Source organism: Schistocerca gregaria, chromosome 4 (genome assembly GCF_023897955.1).
Source record: "Schistocerca gregaria isolate iqSchGreg1 chromosome 4, iqSchGreg1.2, whole genome shotgun sequence".
NCBI lineage: Eukaryota > Metazoa > Arthropoda > Insecta > Orthoptera > Acrididae > Schistocerca > Schistocerca gregaria.
Window position 1 is genome coordinate 550,985,982 of NC_064923.1, and position 20,348 is coordinate 551,006,329.

At 41.3% G+C, this 20,348-nt stretch overlaps 1 protein-coding gene across 1 annotated transcript in view; it reads left to right on the plus strand.

Moving 5' to 3' along the window:
• LOC126268003 (thymus-specific serine protease-like) overlaps positions 1-20,348 on the plus strand; it is a 182,069-nt gene that overhangs the window by 131,991 nt on the left and 29,730 nt on the right. Inside the window, exon 8 of the mRNA XM_049973379.1 lies at positions 9,716-9,885. Within this exon, the coding sequence (XP_049829336.1) occupies positions 9,716-9,885 (170 nt within the window). The remainder of the gene's footprint in view (positions 1-9,715; positions 9,886-20,348) is intronic.

Below are 20,348 nucleotides of genomic sequence, written 5' to 3' on the forward strand. Positions count from 1 at the left end.
CACAGTCATTGGATCTCGACCAACGCGAGTAGCAATGTCGCGATACGATAAACCGCAATCGCGATAGGCTACAATCCGACCTTTATCAAAGTCGGAAACTTGATGGTATGCATTTCTCCTCCTCATACGAGGCATCACAACAACGTTTCACCAGGCAACGCTGGTCAACTGCTGTTTGTTGTATATGAAAAATCGGTTGGAAACTTTCCTCATGTCAGAGGTGTCGTCACCGACGCCAACCTTTTTGAATGCCTGAAAAGCTAATCATTTGCATTTTGCATCATCTTCTTCCTCTCGGTTAAATTTCGTGTCCGTAACGCGTCATCTTCGTGGTGTAGCAATTTTAATGGCCAGTAGTCTACTTTGTTTGGCTCTCTCAAACATTGCTTTCTTTTCCTTGTGTTAGGAGAAAGACACGATTTCTCATCAACAATAACGATAGCGGACTGGAATGGTCTGTGTTGTTCACGAGCCAATTGATGACGGAAAGGGAACATGCACATGTGGCCGCTCACTGATTGTCGTGGTTTTGGTTTAGAGCGTGCAGTATCCATGAACTCGATTTTAGAACCTTATCCATTGAATGCAAATATCACTCGATGGTAGGGTGTTCACAGTTCTTCACATTTGCCTTTTCTCGAGTACATTGACGTAGATCATCGTGGATTGATGTCTTTATACAAACCTCAGTAAACCCCAAGGTCTTCCTGAAAGTGGAGAGTCACTAGCGTCAAAACGATCCTTTCCGAACCGAGAATATCATTTCGTTGCCGGGCTCTGTCCAATGGCATTACCCTCACACATGGCGCAGATGTCTCTGGCTGCCTCCGCTCCTGTCACCTCTCTATTGAACTTAAACACAAGAATATGTGGGAAATTTTCCGATTGCTCCAATTGACACTCCATTTTTACAATCCACAGCTCCACTCAATATTCCGTAAACTCAAATAGCAATAGTGAAGTACAAATAGAAAGTGACGATGTCTGCAAGAAATGGTGTACACTACCATTTCTAGGTGAGGTACCACAGATTGTTGCCAAAGCACTGAAAGCCTGCAAGTATAGAATTTCCTAGTATGTTAAGAACACGACAGCCCAATTTGTTATTAATAGCGAAGATAAGATCCAGTTATTAGCCAATAGTGGGGTAAACGAAATCACCTGTTCTGATTGTGACAGATTTTACATCGGTTAGTCAGGGAGAGACATAGCAACTAGGCTGGCTGAACATGAACGCAGCTGGAGGTTGCAAAATTTTCACTCCGTATTTGCTGAGCATGTACTGAATGAAGCTTACAACTACCAGCCAGTGCCCCATGTAGTTCACTTAGCAAACGAAGGCCATACACTCGACCTGCTGGAAGCCCTGGAAATTAACAAACATCTTGTTCACAGTCCAGATCTAACCATAAATGACCAGACACACTTCAACATTTCCCCTCTCCTAAACTTTATATAATCATCTCTGTTGTTCATTACTTCCCACACTGTGTGTTCCTACATATTCCCATTTTCCTGTATTAGTTACGTACTCTTGTTTTATCAAAGCTGTCTATGTATTCCATATACATTGTAGTTTCAATAGTTAAGGCTTTTTTTTTTTGTAACTGGCACTCGTATTACTGACCATGTTTAACACCTCTTGTAGTTGTCTTATCAAATATTGTTCACATTTTACTTTGATCATTTATTTAAAGCAAATTGTTACATAGCCACTGTTTTGAATATAATGATATGTTAAAATGGAGTACCACCACACTCACAAAGATTGCATTTACTGTATGTTTCCTCAAACGCCTCCATTTTCCTGTATCTGTTTATTTCTGTTTATCTTACTGATATTGCTTAAGTTCCTTATGTATTCTGTAATTACGTTGATAATTTTTTCTTCTTTTAATTGGTTTGTGTATCACTCTCCACGTTTTATACCTCCCGATATAGCCTTGTCAAGTACTAATTCTATTTTATTTTATTAGTTTTGTTTATTAATAGAAACTATTATGTGGGCATGCTGTTTTTCCTGTCTTCTCCATTTTTATTTATTTACTGTTCAATTTTTTTTTACTTTTTCATTGCATTACCACTGCACTGTCAAAGTTATTACTTACTGTATAGTTCTGATTCAGTCTAGAAGTGTTACTCTCCTTCCAATGTTGTTTGTAAACATTGTAACTTCTTTGGTAACAATACTCAGTAAATGTCTCAAGATGGCCTTGTTAGCCGAAAACTGGTTAACACAATAAAAGAAATTGTAGAACATACGCAAACTGGTGCTTTTCATTTATTATAATGTTGTTCTACCAAGAACCGACGGAAGATTCTGTTAACATTATTAAAAAAAAAGTAATTAATGACTAAACCAACATAAACAACAACTCACTGATAATGTTAGTCACTAAAGCAATAAAAAACAGAAATGTGCAACATAACCACAATAAATAATTAAAATAATTAATTAATCCTCTCTCTCTCTCTCTCTCTCTCTCTCTCTCTCTCTCTCTCTCTCTCTCTCTCTCTCTCTGTTTCACAAACACACACATGAAGAGTAACACATTCACACATAACAAAACATGCACACACGCACACACACACACACACACACAGCAAATCAACAAATATCAGATCCCATAACACAAACTAAAGATCGAAGATAAAGATACAGGTACACTTGGGAATACTACGATACAGTAAACACGCACATTCACAAACAATGAGAATGGTAAGTGAAGTGTTATAACAAATTTTGTTGAAAAAACACCGGAAAAATAAAACTCGAATATGGGGACCGAGCAAACACATCTCCAGGAGCACACTCATGAACTATCAACACTGGAAATCGAAATATCAAACTTTACGAAACTTGTGCCGCCAAAGTTGTTTCTAACCTAACATGCTTGTCACTACTACATAATGCATTTATATCTCCATGAATTTTGAAGCAAACTAGGGAACGTTGGCTAACGGTAAAAAATTACTACTCTTTCTGGAGAGTTGGGATGCTACAGATTCATTCCTCCACTACCTGACACTATTAAAGGTAAAAGGCATAAACTCCTCGAAAATCAGCATCGATTTTGAAGGAATAACAATCTGATACCAAAAAAGTACCTTAGGGGTAATACAATAAAAGTTTACAATAACAGTTTATACACGTCGTAAGAGATTTCCAGCACAGAATCTTTGCTACCTGATATTTATCATCAGAGCCAAGAGTATAGCTCTGTTTTGATCTGAAATTACTTAAGGAAATGGCGTGTGACATTTCAACTTCACTGTTTTCGAACTATCTCGGTCAGGTTAGTGTAAGTTTCTAAGCAAAGCACTGGAGCGAACGCGCCAGCTGCTGTGAAATACATATCATGAAATCTTCAGAAAAATATTTGGTAAAAAAATGATGCTTTCTCATCACACAGCTTGACCTCTTCGCTCGATAAAGGACTGAATTTATTTTTGTTATTGGCCGTAGTTACTGTACTGCACGAAACTAAGTAAATGACTGCACGAAATTTTTAAGAGTTTGCAGAGGTAAAAATGCACCATGTAGACTTTGCATATCGTTCATTTACGTCTTACATGTCTGTGTATAAAATGTAGGGAAGATATCTAAATTGTATTTAAACCTGAGAACAGAATGGTATCTCTCTTACTTCACGAGATTTTGGATTGTGAATGTGGTATATGGGCCGCACGTGGCGCACCCAATTCTGTCCCTGCACCTCACAAACATTGGTCATAAAAATCGTCAATTTCATATACGATTCAAGATTTCGAAACGAAATTTCCTGCAAATGACAACACGCAAAGACGACGTATTTTTTTGTATGATTAACACCTGAAAGGTCTGGGTTAAATGTTAAATTACACAATGAGTGTCTGTCAGAATTTTCATAGGACAACAAAGAATAAGAAATGTGCAAATGAGATATCAAAGTGACCAGCGTGAAGTCTAGTTACGCAAAATAATAATAATAATAATAATTATAATAATAATAATAATAATAATAATTGGTTGAAAGTAATCATGATAATTAAGGAAAATTGATTTAATAATTTGAGGAGAAATTAAAATATTTCAAGAACAACTACTGTTGGCTATGTAAATGAAGTGTCAAAGAGTTCATTTTTTCACGGCCTAGCTGTTTTGAGCATAAAAAGATATTTAACTAGCTCAAAGCCTTCCTTCGAAAAAAATTCTGAGTTTAGACACTTCGAGAACAGAAGACACTAGGAAGGCAAATGAGGTGTCATTAAGATCATGCTTTCTGATTAAAACTAGAAAATAAAAAATGAATAAAATTGGTTAAGTGTTATGTGAAATGATGTGTGTAAAAGAAATAAAGTAGATTATAAAATCAGTTGACGTACCTTTGAATGATGCTCGAAATCGTGTACAACAAATGAAGTGCATCAAATGTTTTTCTAATCTGTTCTATTTCTTGCTTTTAGCCAAATAATTTCACAAATCATTTAAACTTTCTTTCAAAAATTTTGTATGCCATATTTATGCAGAGTATTTAGATTAATTGTAACACTTGGCATTAACAATTATTACTGGTGAATTACGTTCCCAACAATCAAAAATCTGTAAAATTTCTTGGTTGTTCAATGTCTTTTAGTAGGGAATTTTTTCCTGGGATAGGTGCGTAAACGCTTAAAAATCAAATGCGTTGCCAAGAACTTAAAAATATACTTTGGGATACAGGGTACAGAGTACAGATAAAACTTAGTACACAGATCTAGCGTTATAATTGTACACATCAAAAATAATATCGGTTGAATAAAAGCTACGACCTAGAAACGAACACAGACCAGAGGTTTGGTAGTTTAATTACCTCAGACACCTCATGAGGAATGTCTCTCATTTTTCCATATTTACGTTAGTCAACGATTCTTAAACACTCATCGGCTGTCGGAAGTTAATTCATTGATTAGATAGTGGAATGTATCTCTGCTTATCCCCTTTTATTTGAAGAATTAGTCTAGTGATCTTCGTAGTCAGTGCTATAAATTCAGCAATTCTGCAAGAAGAATCCTATCTCTGCAATTAACATGCACAGCACATCACTTTATTTTCCTAAGTGATGCTACTTTTGCTGCCTTGCTCTCGAGGTACAATATTTTGTGGTTTATGGACGCCGTTTTACAGAAACAGCTAGACGGCTCCAGCAGCTATATTGTAGCGAGGTTCGTCACTCGCGCGCAGGACGCGATGGTATGTTGCCCAACGCTGCTGTCTGTAACTGGAGTAGCCCGAATTCAAATGTCGCCTGCTCTCGGTCACTTCAGTCACTGACGTAGGACTCAGCTTAAGGCAAGTCACATATGCTATGTGATCAAAAGTAACCAGACACCCCGAAAAACACACGTTTTTCGTATTAGGTGAAATTTGCTGCCAACTACTGCAGAACTCAACGGAGGTTAGGCGATTGGGTGTCACTTCTTTCATACGTCTGTACGCGAGATTTCCACACACCTAAACATCCCTAGGTCCACTACTTCCGATGTGACAGTGAAGAGTGGAAACGTGAAGGGACACGTGCAGCACAAAAGCGTACAGGCCAGTCTCGTCTGTTGAATGACAGACACCACCGACAGTTGAAGAGGGTCGTAATGTGTAACAGGCAGACATCTATCCAGACCATCGCAATGGAATTGAAACCTGCATCAGGATCCACTGCAAGTACTACGACAGTTAGGCGGGAGGTGAGAAAACTTGGATTTCATGGTTGAGCGGCTGCTCATAAGCCCCACACCACGCCGGTAAATGCAAAACGACGCATCGCTTGGTGCAAGGAGCGTAAACATTGGACGATTGAACAGTGTAAAAACGTTGTGTGGAGTGACGAATCACGGTACCCAACGTGGCGATCCGATGGCAGGGTGTGGGTATGGCATATTCCCAGTGAACTCCTGGCTGCTAGGGAAACTGGCTGCTAGGAAAGCAGTGGAAGAAAATGATGGATGTTCGGATATTGCAGTTGCACTTGATGAAAGTTGGCAGAAAATAGGACATACTTCTCTGAATGGAGTAGTGACTGCCACGATGTAGACACCTGTAAACTGTCAGATGCAGGGATAATGTCTAAATATTGCAAATGTTAATGAACATAAAGAACACAACTGTGTGGCTAATTTTAGAGGAACAAGTGATGGTATGGAAGTTCATTTAGTACAACAAATATTTCATCGCACCGTAGAAACAAGAGGCGTACGGTACCTCAAATATTTGGGCACTGGTGGCGGTAAGGCATACAACAATGTGGTGAACTCTAAGCCATATGGAGATACCGTTATTAGCAAAATAGAATGTGTAGGCCATGTTCAAAAACATTTGGGAACAAGGCTGAGAAAACTAACTGCTGAGATGAGAGGAAAAAAAATAGAAGATGGAAAATTGCTGTCCGGACAGGGTCGGTTAACTAAAACTGAAACAGAAAACTTGCAGTATACTATGGACAGGCAATTAGGAGAAACAAAGAAAATCTGGAGGCAAAGAAGGGAGATGTTTGGGCCATATTCTTCCATAAGTCCTCTAATGATGATAAGCCATGTCATGGATTGTGTCCATCAGGAGAAAATTCATGGTGCAAATACAATAGGGCTCAGGCAACTGGAGAATCTTATTCTCACCAGCATTCTCTTCCTGCTGCTGTTATCACAGCAATTAAACCTGTTGTCAGATACTTGGCTCATCCTGACCTTCTAAGGAAATGTCTGCATGGGCAGACACAGAACGCAAATGAATGTTTCAACCGCATAATTTGGAACCGCCTTCCTAAAAATGTATTTGTAGACACGCATACAATGAAACTAGGAGTTCATGATGCTGTTATTACGTTCAATTGTGGTAATATTGGAAAGTGCTGGGTACTGAAAAAGCTGTGAATTAATCCTGGTGAAAATATGATCAGTGGGCTGCAACATTGCGATAAAATGATGATGGATGATGCAGACAGGTCTGCATCTAATATAGCCAAGAAAGCAAGACAAACATCCAGGAAGGTGAAAAAGAACCTGGAAGACCTGCTAGAGGCCAAAGACTGTCCACCATATGCAACAGGACAATTTTAATTAACTGAAAATAACGAATTTCAAAAGTTTTTTCTTTAAAGTCAATTTCCCGCAAACTAAAATTTTCAGTACGTATGCCCCATTATATCAGAAACTATCATAGAAAAATGAGTGAAATTTTCAGAGACTATGCATATCATAAAAAGCCACCTCTGGTACTCCATTCATTAATATTCCCCCATTACGAAGCTCACAAAAAATATTTTCTGCAGAAAAAACTTAATATTTTTGTTAATAAATTTAAAAATGTATTTATTAAAAACTATAAAACAGATAAAGCAGATTTTAGTACAGCTGACTCTATTAGCATCATGTAACATACAGTAAAAACATTAAGGTCCTGCATCAAATAGTTTTTTTTTCAGAAATGGGTCAAATACTTGTCTAAATTAACATGGGTTAGATAGGCATCGTGTGGTCCCCTTAACATTGACTGTACAACAGAATATCACGGGATTAATTCAAAAATGAACGAATGAGTACCTCTAAATTTTCATTTCCAGAAAGACTCTTTAACAATAGTCGATTGGAGCAGAGTCTACAACTTTTTAACTAAGCTGACAGTACAAAATATTGGTCGCACCATTATTACAGCAAAGGGGTTGCTTTGGAGCAGTATACGAAGGACGTCCCGAAAGTAAATTTGGCCGTTGTTTTTCACATGGGAACTTTATATCCAAAAACAAATACACCATGGCGTCATGAAATATGCTCCTTACACTATTCGACACACTCGCCATTGACAATGAGAGATCAGTTTGAAGATACCACTCTGGTAACAACTGGCGCCCTGCTATGCAAGGAATTTTCGTAGAGTCTGCTCCACCTCATCATTGCTTTGGAAGTGACGTCCTTAGAGTGCACCTTTCAATGTAGAAAACAGGTGAAAGTCCGGTGGGCAGGTGTGAGGCTGTAGGCTGGGTGACCCAACCATTTCCATCCCAAGTGACGAATCTGACACTGTGTGAGCCTTGCTGTGTGTGGTGTTTTGTTGCGGTCCAAGATCACAACAAAGTCATTCAAGAGTCCTGATCTCCTTCATTGAATGGTGGACCTGAGTTTTACGAGGGTGCTGCAGTAGCGTGCAGCGCTGATGGTCCCTTGCTAGAGGAAATCGAGGAGAATCACACCATTTTGCATCCCCCGCGTCATTGAGGCTTGGATTCTGGGGTAAACTGATTCCCGCATGTCTCATCTCCTGTGATGTTTCTCCATGGAAACTCATTTCCCTGTCGTGCGTTCTGCAGCAAGTGATCGCGACTGATTCCCATTCATGCACTCTTGTGATCCAGGGTCAGGTTTCTTGGCACCCGTTTTGCAGACACTTTTCGGTAACCCAACATATTTTGGAGAATGTAATGAGCCTGAGCACCCAGTGTGGACACGACGTCTGACAGCTTTATGCTCCTGTTCGCTAACACCAAGTCCTGTACTCTAGCAATGTTGTTTTCATTCGTTGATGTGGAGTGACGCCCACTTCGACCTTCATCCTCCACACTCGCCTTCCTTCTCTGAACTTGCAACACCAGTGAACAGGTATTTTACGAGACATGACCTCTTCTCTATACACGTTCTATAAGTACTCACAGATGGCAAACACGCTAGTCCCACGGTGTCCGTACATGTCCCTCTGTACATGTTCCTCCGTCATCGTGATTTGTAATCGAACAATCTCGGGCACGCCGCTCTGGTGCTAATCTCTCTTCCTCAGCGCTTTGCACATACATCATTCCTCCTCTGCTGACACCCCTTCCATTGCTGAACCAGCAATGGGTGTGGATTCTTATGACGTTTGTTTGTGTCACCTGTTGTACCATCTTCTCTTTCAAAAACAGTGAGGAAACTCACTTTCGGAAAGCCCTGCGTAAATGGTGTGGAAACGATACTAGGCGGTAACGTAACCCTCAGCCGTTGATGTAAGTTGTGGCAATGAAGCGGCGTGTATGTGTCAGTTGGCTGTACGGAATCAACAAAGTGATATGGGTCGAAGTACAGCGGTGACATAATGAGAAAAAAGACCTACAGTTTGGTTTTTGAGCATACCCATGATCACACTGTAAATGAAATTATCCCATTTGTTGGTGTTTCAACGTGTCTGCAAGGTATGATCTACCTCTCACAGCCATGCTGAATAAATACGTGATACGTTCATGAGCAGGTCTATAGAAGAGGAAGTGCGCTTCTGATTAAAAATGCAGGACGCTATTTAAAAAAGACATACTGCTGTTCACATCTTCACAACGAACAAAGGCAGTCATGTTGGTTAATGTCCCCCTTTTAGCTAAACAGCCTCTGCTTGATTCTTTTTTTTTTTTTTCATTTTGCTTCTGGACAATAAGTTATTTGGGGTGATCAAGATAATTGGACACCTTGTGTAAACTTCTAACACATACGAAAAGGTATACATGTCACTATGGTCCCTTCCTGTGGCTGGCCGGTGTGGCCGAGCGGTTCTAGGCGCTTCAGTCTGGAACAGCGAGACCGCTACAGTCGCAGGTTCGAATCCTGCCTCGGGCATGGATGTGTGTGATGTCCTTAGGTTAGTTAGGTTTAAGTAGTTCTAAGTTCTAGGGAACTGATGACCTCAGATGTTGAGTCCCATAGTGCTCAGAGCCATTTGAACAATTTCTCTTCCTGTCAACAGGTTTACGCTGGAACGCACCAGCCACGGGGTATCGGCAACTAACACTCACTTCGGTGGTCGCTCCCCCAACGTAAGTCACGTGGTTTTCGTCAACGGTGCACTGGACCCCTGGCACCGCCTCAGCGTGACACACGATCTCTCAGATACCGCTCGTGCTGTCGTCATTCCGGGTAAGTATCCATAAAAGCTCACTAACCACGTCATTCGTAAGCCTTATTGTTATTCTTTGCTGATAACATGTTTCTCTGAGAAATAACTTCTGAACTGTGGTATTGCACCTTTTCTCGAATAAAGCCAAGACCCTATCATGAAATATAAAATGAAAACAAAACTCAGGTTAGCATATTTCAGACAGATACAAAAGCAGGGAAAAGAAGTATTGCTTAAGAAACATAATAATAATGCTAACTCTCCCTCATGTGCTCTATGAGAACACTTAAAAAAATTTGACTTTGTACATGCACTCATTAATTTAATTGGAGACAACTAATGTGTTGGAGTGAGATAAAAGGAGAACACTTCTTTCATTACAGAAGTTCATTTTATTTACTGGCGTGTCGTCAGACAGTCGTGGCAGTCAAGTGCAGAATGGGCAAGAAATGCAAAATCAGTATACTTGATTGCAGCCAGACCATTGGTGCTCGATGAATGGGACACTCCATCCAGCGCAGACACTGAGCTGGGATTTGCAGGTACCAGCATGTTCAGGGTGTCCCATGAGTACCCCAAGTAGACCAAACCAAAGCCTCCAGATTCAAGTGCCACAAGCAAAACATTGACGACATGGTTCATGCATACTACTGCAGATTAAAACAGCTGATCGACAGGCCACATTGCAACAGAGCCAAACCAATGCTGGTCAGCAACTGGTGACCAGCGGTACTAGTAGCGGCTCGGGCCATATTAATCTTACGTATATAAATTGAACTGTTGAAATATATTTAGATTTTATAATTAATCGTTTACACTGCGAGGAATAAAATAAAACAAAAGTAATGGAACCGGTGGGGACCGAACCCATGCCACCACCTCTCCAATCTCTGCTAAATCAATTAACTGCCGCGCCACTGCAAGTTCTGCAGGTCTGCTCACTGCAAGTCTCCTCACACTGTACAAGTAAATTTTTAGAGCCCGTTTTTGCCATTTGCTATGGCGAAGACAGAATATTCTAGAACTTGGAAGGTGCATTTGCCTGCTTCTGTTCCCTTAGTTCGGGCCAAATCGGTAAGTCTCGTCCGATGCTCTGGTATTTTTAGATTTATCATTGGAGTAGACGTATCTAACTCTTTAAATCTCTCTTTCTCCTCCAGAGATCTACTGGAAACGGTCCGTTTTCGCAGGTCGCCTACAGAAAACACTTTCATACTAAAAGGTGACATTTTCGACTTTTGCTGTATTCATTTTATTTGTTCTCCACTAGTTTCAGCCATCTAGGCCATTCTCAAGTGATTTTGTGGTCCTGCAATAGAAAACTATGCCTAACGTATTGAAATGTCAGTGTCTTTAAATTTGTGTTTTCTATTCGTTTTTGTTCACAAATGCTGTCTTGTAGGTTCGACAGCTTGACGTTTACAGAGGTATCGTGCCTTTGTAAATTTTAAACTGTCAAACCAACAAGAGAGCATTTGTGAACAGAATGAATAGAAAAGATAAATTTAAACATTCTGACATTTCAATACGTTAGGCATAGTTTTCTATTGCAGAACCACAAAATCACTTGAGAGTGGCCTAGAACGCTGAAATTAGAGACGAGGTGCAGGAGGAAGTAAAATTGTGAGGACGGGTCGTGAGTCGTGCTTGGGTAGCTCAGTTAGTAGAGAACTTGGCCGCGAAAGGCAAAAGTCCCGAGTTCGAGTCTCGGTCCAGCACACAGTTTTAATCTGCCATTAAGTTCCAGGCTGAAATTAGTCGCGAAAAAACAAAATGAATACAGCAAAAGTGGAAAATGTCACCTTCTGTTAATAAATTCATTGCTGTGGTACCCAATATGAAAAAGAAACACTTCCATACTAAAGTTGCTCCTACACTCGCTTTTTTTACTATCTTTAGCCTTTTGACTTGCAAGGGCAGTAATCGCACCTAAATTGAATATAGGAAATGATTCAGAACTGCGAATATGAACCACCTTCGGCCATACATTGGAATGATGACAATGAAAATTCTTGCCGGACCGGGACTCAAACCCAGATTTTCCACTTTAAGCGAATGTTGTTCTCGACATTTGGTCTCAGCAGATATATTATGACCCTCTGTCATGCTGATCGTTAAATACTTCACTTAGTTTTTTTTATTATTAAAAAGTGTAGCGAGCACTGTGGTCGAAAGTACTGAGCTACTATGCCGCTGGCCAAAATGTTTCCACCACCAGGATTCGAACCAGCTTACCCCTGGATCGAGCATCAGTACACAAGCGTGTGTTAGCGACCGCCATTTCAGCCGTCCGAGCAGAAATCACTGTAGGAGCATTGCATCTCTTAGTAATAAAGTCATAGCTATTTCGTAAATCGAATATTTCAATTTTTCGTGTATAAATTGAAATGTTTGAATACTTTCAATTGTATTAATAGTTGTTTACATTGTGAGGAATAACATAAAATGAAAAAAAGTTGGAAGCAACAGAAGTTGAATCCAGACATTCAAAGTACCACTCAGTGAATTTCACCACTCCCCAGAGACCCACTACCGGAGCTGTTCCTTTAAAACGTCACGTACTTCACCCTTCGACATTGCATGCAGTTTCAAAGAAAAATACCAACCTTGTGCTTTGAGCAACGTAGTACTCATAGCGCGAGGTAGTATGAATGTCACATCAGAGCATACACAGTTGTAAACAGACAGCTGACCATAATTTCAGCACTCTACACTGGTTTTCAGTTACCTCGGATTGAGCGCTGCAAAAGATGTTTTCGTCCATTTTATTTGCATACCAGCACACATTCAAAGAGTAATTGTGTGATGTTAGTGCGATTTCCGACTCGTATTGAAAGAGAAATGGCAGAATTTTAGTGCTCTATTTATCATGTCTGTGGCACATTAGCACATGACAACTGGTTGCCACTGCATGAGTACCTCAATTCAGACCAAGCCAATGTCTCGAGATTCAACAGCCGCAGGTAAAACATTAACTACAGGGTTCACGCATAATACTGCAAATTAAAACAGCTGATCGATAGGCCACAGTGCAACAAAGCGGTCGCCAAATCAATGATGGACAGCAACTAGTGATGAGCCACACTATTAGAAAATCTTCTCCACTACGGAGTACATGGGCACCCTCACCCCCACCCCCACACCCTCCCCATATGTACTTCCCACCATACGCCACAGGGCATACCTTTTGATCCTCAGACTGTGAAGAAAGGCCACATTGACAGATAAGTCATGGTGCATATCACACTTGTTACATCTGATGGAGAACTTTGATTGAGTTTTTCCCTCGGAAGTACAGTCAACAGTGGAAACTTTAACGAATTCTGGAGTATTACGGTTTTTACTGTAGTTAAATTGAGATTTAATTCGGAACTTACATAGTTAACGAACTGAGGACAGTGGGATCAACATTGCGTTCACCAGAATTATGGTTCATGGTTTGTCCTGTGAAATACTCAGTACAGAATGCATCAATTAGTGCGAAAATTAATTTTTACAGTGCCAGGTTGTGCTCTTACGGGCTGTTTTCCTACAACAGGAACATAAAGGGAACTGACATAACGTATCACAGTTTACCGCCTAATGAAACATTACCAAAACTATGACTGTCCAAATGTTGTAGAAAAGACAGCGTAAATGTTGCGCATACACGAATCTGTTCACGCCATTCGGCAGAGGCAGGTTACATGAGGGATTTACAGTCTGAATTGCTCAGTTTGCCCCGAAAAAGAGTGCTCAAGCCACATGCAGTGCCATCTTGCAATTTACCGCGCAGTAGCGCGATTGTCAATGTGTCACCTGCAACAGAAGCGAGAAGCAAACGGTATAAGAAACGAGAACTACATGAAATATCTCTCTAGACTCTGAAAAAGCTGTCACCAAATAAGAAACATCTTAATAAGGGCATACTTACGGATGCCAGTCTTTCTTTTGGCACAGATAGTAACTTTGATGAATGCTATAGAGGCGTTAGAAAGAAGGAAACATACAACTGTGAGCAACTCCGAGCGTGTAATAAAGAACTTCGGGGTGAGCTGTCGAGAACATAATAACTTCTGTGCGAGGAAGAGAGTAATAAGGGGGCTCATGTTTCTAATTAAATTATTCGTGTGTTGGGATAAATATTTTCACCTAATCAAATAAAAAGTTTGTTAAATGACTCAAAAGGGGTTGGGTGGAGTAACGACGGCATTTGTAAAGCCATTATTCTGCCTGCTGTAATGGGGAAAAAATCGCATATCCTCTACTGACAGTCTCGACGTTGAGGGCCTAGATAAACCGCTCAATTAGTTGCAGTCCTAGCATTTTAAAATACGTTTTCATTATGATGAAAATACAGGCTAAAACTTTCACTGAGAGGGAAATTTCTTGCATTTGGCCTTTGACGAAACGAACATTGACAACAGGATCGCTTAGATCAAAAACAAGACAGAGTGTTAGTAATGTATCAGGTGTTCCAGTGAGTAGCCTATTTGTAAGTTCGAAACAACCTATTCATTTTGATTATGGTATTGGCATTACAGTTGTCCTCTTGTATGAAATTATTATGATGTCACACAATAGTATTGGCGCAAGGGCAGTATGGCCCCATTTTCCATTGTTGCCAGATGTATCCAAGATGGCGGCAATGACGTCATGCAAGATGGCGGCGTGTAGACTTGGTAACAGTGCATGACGTCATCAGGATGGCGGTCATGACATCATTCAAGATGGCGTATTTTGGCGGCAAATCTGAATTTTGGTGGGAAGATAGGTCAGTTGGGCTACCTCCGCTAACCTAACCCCCCTTCCTCAGAAAATTGGCGGGAAGTTCATATTCCAGCAGGATAATGCATCACACCATGCTTATCTCTACTAACCTAAGAAAATTGCGGGAAGATAACTCACCTGATCTACTTCCACTTACCTAAGTCACCCGACTGTCACATCTTCCTATGAACTGGCGCCAAGTTTTAATTTAGATGGTAAACGAAGGTTACTTAGGGTTTCTCTACCAACCTAACAACATTGTGGGGAACAAAGATCACCTCCACTAATCTATGTCACCCGACCACCATCTCTTCCTAGTGACTGGTGGGAATTGGACTCAGCCTGCACTGGCTGCTGGAGAGGGGGAGGAGTGTACTATATTTATTTTGGAACAGTTCATTTAAGGATGGAGTATATTCATTACAGTGATACAGAACACACGCTCTGAAATGCCACGCAGCATTCGGACCTGCAAACTACTCCTAAGTAACTCATATATAATGCTCTACACATGTGCTTGCCAATTGTAGACTGTCAAAGTAACGCATTGCACAGCCCACAGACATGCAAACCACTCGTAAATACTGCAATACATTTACGTCCAGAGAGCCAAACAACTCGTAAATTGTCAAAATAATAATCCATCTAAAATAGTCTGCAAACATGGTTGCTAATCGTGAAATATCTAAATCATGCAACAGTCTTTATTTAAACAATTAGAGACAGCACCACCATCCAGTGTGTTCGCCAGGAGGTCCGCACTGCAACTGACCTAGTACACACAACAACCAGCAGAGGGCACTGTCGCCCAAGGTGGCAGCCATGACATCGGCTGATGATGCAAGTACTATTATCCAAGATGGCTTCAAACAGTGTGTTCACCACAAGGTCTGGACCTAGTACTCAATACCATCACCAGAGAGCACTGTCGTCCATTCCATGATGTAACCCAAGATGGTGGAGGTAAATGGCGGAAAAACGACTCTGCCTATGCTGAACCCGAGTTTTTATTTTGCAGGTAGTGTCTCCATCACGAGATCTAGACTCCAACTGACCTAGTACACAGTACTGGCACCAGAGGATGCTGTCATCCCTCCTGTGACATAATCCAAGATGGCGGTCTGTAGGGGAAAAATGGCGCGAAAATGGCTCAGCCTTCGCTGGGCTGCTGGGGAGAGTACGGAAGGAGTGAACTCTATTTATTTTGGGACATTTTATTTAGGTATGGAGTATATTTATCACACTGACACAGAACAGTAGCCCTGATGTGCTTGGGGTCACAATACACAGTCTGCAGACAAGCACAGAACTCCTAATTTAGCGAAATAATTTCAGTACAGATATGCAGACTCCTCCTAAACAATGCAGCACACTGATGTGTAGACACGGTCAGTTCTCATAAACTGTCCAAATAACGCATAGCACAGCCTACAGGCCCACTCGCAAAATAATGCAATCATTATACACAAGCACCATCTACCACCTCCTGTCCAGTAGAGAGCATAGGAGGTTAGCAGCAAGCCACGCCAAGTGATGCAGCCATCAGCTGTCAAACTACACACAGGACAGGGCATGATTCGTACTTGGGTAGCTCAGTTGATAGAGCATTTCCCCGCAAAAGGCAAAGGTCCCGAGTCTGAGTCTCGTTCCGGCACACGGTTTTAATCTGCCAGCTAGTTTCATTCAGCACACACTCCACTGCAGAGTGAAAATCTCATTCTGGAAACATCCCTCAGGCTGTGGCTAAGCCATGTCTCCGCAATATCCTTTCTTTCAGAAGTGCTAGATTTGCAGGGTTTGCAGGAGAACTTCTGTAAAGTTTGGAAGGTACGAGACGAGGTACTGGCAGAAGTAAAGCTGTGAGGATGGGGCGTGGGTCATGCTTGGGTAGCTCAGTTGGTAGAGCACTTGCCCATGAAAGACAAAGGTCCCGAGTTCGAGTCTCGGTCTGGCACACAGTTTTAATCTGCCAGGAAGTTTCATATCAGTGCACACTCCGCTGCAGGGTGAAAATCTCATTCTGGCTACATACAGGTGCCCTCAGGCATGAGGCGGCGACATCCCTTTCATACTTGTCACCAGCGAAATTCCTATCCAAATACATGTTCACCTAGACACAGGTGCAGGTGCGACTGGACAGGGACGTGTCCACTGTCACCATCGTGAGCCACCACCGGACGCATGTGAAAGTTGCATCTATTTTGAGGTATACAGCCACTGTTATACTGACCTCACAGAACTCCAAGGCGCAGTCCCCATATGTGAAACACCTCTGGCCAGCACATGTCTTTACCGTTGATGACAGAGTAGCTACAAATCTTCGCAAATGTATCTAACAATGTTCTCAAACTTATACTCATGTCACGTGACTATGTAAAAAACAAGAACTGAGTACATGTTAGTGAACGTTTATGTACATTAGTACATGTTAGTACGCAATAGTACATGTTTATGTTCATTAATGTGTGTGACATTTTGTCTAGAGAAATAAAAACTCCAACAGAAATTAATATTGTAGATATATTTATGTATTCGGTGGGAATAGGTATAAACTGACCAAAAATACACTGAAACACGGGTAAATTGAGGAATTACTTGCATATCTTCTGGTTTGCACCGAACAATTTGTACATGGAAACAAATAGGCAAAAACAGGAGGAATCCGGAGAAGCACCGACTTCGAAACGAAGGAAATCAGGGAGGCAGCCGTCAAGGTAGCCGTCGAGGCTCACATTACGCTGTATGTCTATTGAGGTACCAGCGATGCTTGCGAGTTGACTACTGTATTTGATGCTTTTTAGGAGGAGGACAAGGAACCATTCACCTCTAAACTTACTCGCATCTGCGTTAAAGGATAACAGAGAGTGGACAGGGTAATCGATTTAGATAGAGCTGTAACGAGGTATGATTTAATGCTTGACTTATGCATTCTAGAGAAGGAGAAGTTGCTGCAGGTCAATTTTTTTCCAGTGCTCTGTTCGGATGTACCAGTCGTGTGACATAACCTGTGTTCTACTCGTATATAGCCACGTGTTCTGGACGTGGTTTAAAGCACTGTCTACTTGATCGTTATCGGTAAACCTGTCGGTCATCAGAGGACTTCCATCTCATTTGTGATGAAACTTGACACGTACCTCTAAACGAAATTTGATTTATGTGATGTACTCCATCCCCCTCGTCGCATTTTGGGTGTAAAATCGAGACTTCAGTGTCATAACTAAGTTAGCGATAGGAGCTTGTGAGGCACAGCAATCCCCGCGTACACATTTGCCTGACAGATGTGCTGTTTACAGAGTTATTGATGGAATGACTTGTAATTTTCACATGTCGGACGCTGCTGCTATGTGTTTTATCTGTTTCCTTGTAGGATGTATCACCCACTACTAACGATCATTTTATATAGGCCTGATACAGGCATCGTATAATTTCTGAACGGTGGTTGGATGTGAACAGTGAACACTATACGCCTCCGGAAAGCTATATTGTGCTTGTATCATGCGGAGCAAGTGTTTATGGAAGTATTTTTTTTAATTTTTATGAGCAGTCTTCTTCTGATCAGTTGCAGATTAATTCGCTAACGGTACTGCAGGGTGGGTAGGTCAATGGCAGTGTGCGGGAGGTCTTTCACTCTCTAATTTTACCCTAAGACAGCGAGAATGCTCTGTGACTCCCACACGCAGAGAGGTAGATCGTAAATTAAACACTACGCTCGATGTGATAGAAATATGCGAAGCGCTCTCTGGTATGCTTTGACGATTTATGTGTTCGAGAATTAATACTGAATGGGCGTACTGCACAGTCATCTATCCATGTTCGCAATGATACTCGCAAAGTGGAGAGGGGGTGGTTTAGCTATGATTCTGAAATTGGGGAAACATGTTGTCACATCATTGGCCAATGTTGAAGTTACTGTAAAATTGGTGAAATTGTTCATGCTATCAACTGTGATGCTCATTATTAGAGTACATAGATGGTGTCTTTTCCATCCCATCCATGCACTGGCACACTATGTGGTGACATAATGACTGACTGACATCGCTTCTTTGAGCTTCTGTGGTGGATAGCACCGAAACACTGATTGTGTACATGAGTGCAACATGAGGAATCAGTCGAAATGGAACGTAGAGTTATCAGCTATTCCGTCAGTGTGAGAGACGAGTCTAAATGCAGAGCTCATGAATCACATTCGGACTGTAGTTTGAAGACTCTACACAACGCGACCAAACTCTTCGGATTTCCTTATGTTGTTAAGTGTCTTCTATGTAAAATCAGCTGATGTGTTGTATGTCTAATATCCACCGTAAGAACATGATTTCCACTGTGCAACGTCTAGTTTCCTGCGAAAGGTTGTGGATCAGAACTTCTTAATGTCAGTTTAGAACCTGGCACAGGCCTCGAGGTCATGGTAGTAAAACGACGTGTTTGGCATTGTACAAAAGCGTGTTAGAAAACAGTGTTTCCAACAATTAAACAAGACCAGAGGGAGCGTCTTTTGCGACTTACTATAGTGGGATACAATCATTCGCCTAAAATATAGGTGATCAAATTTCAAAGTGGTCTCTGCACTGCCTGTATATTTAATAGGACTGTGCCACACAGGAGGCAGTAGCAGCAGCAGTTTGAGGTGTAAATTCGCAGAGGGACTGTGTATACCGTTAGGAATGCTTGGATGGCTGCACACTGCCCTATTCTGGGGAGTATTACGAAATTTCTTTCTCTGCGCTGGAGCCTAGGTGACTTCTATAGCGGATGAAGTTAGTTGAGCTTTTATAGTTCGTAATTTTTTGTCTGCTGGGGGGTAGAGATTAACGATGATAGCATCTTGGGCTGACTGATTTGGATGCATGCGGATCTACTATGGGCTGTAGTATCTGTATCTAGTTTAGAGACATTCCCCATTGCGCGCATTTCCACCGAATGGTCAAAACACGGTCCTGTTGCAGCAACTCAGGTCGTTCTGTTTCAAATGGTTCAAATGGCTCTGAGCGCTATAGGACTCAACTGCTGTGGTCATTAGTCCCCTAGAACTTAGAACTACTTAAACCTAACTAAGCTAAGGACATCACACACATCCATGCCCGAGGCAGGATTCGAACCTGCGACCGTAGCAGTCACACGGTTCCGGCCTGCGCGCCTAGAACCACGAAACCACCGGGGCCGGCTCGTTCTGTTTCTACATGGGTTGCAGAAGGTGGTGGATATAAGTTTCTCCGACTTATGCTCAGTTCCGACTTAAATTGGAACGATCTCAAGTGGAAATCTGTAGAAATGGGAGCAGTTGCAAGATGCATAATGGGTGACTAACACCACATTGGAATTTTACTTTAGCAGATAGGTTCGGGAAAGGTGACTCGTGTTGAGATATGGGAGTGCCAGAAATATTATTGAGTAGTGGCTGTAATAAAGGAATCGTCAATAGGATCCAATGCGGGTATGTGATTGAATGGAAAGACCCAATTCCAAATCATGGACATCATTTCTAGTAGATAGCTTAACACTAGAGATCTGAGAAGCTAGTGTACATTTTCATATTACCTCAATCGGCACATCATCTACTACTATTGTTTGTGTACCTTCTCAATCAGTCATCGCCTATAACTCAGTGAATATATCGCGGAACCTGTGATATGGTCTTGAGACAGAATGCACTAGAAATACTATAGAATTATCGGTTTGAGGGAGTGGCAAATACCGCTTACATACTACGTTCCTTAGCTGAATCAACTTCAAAATG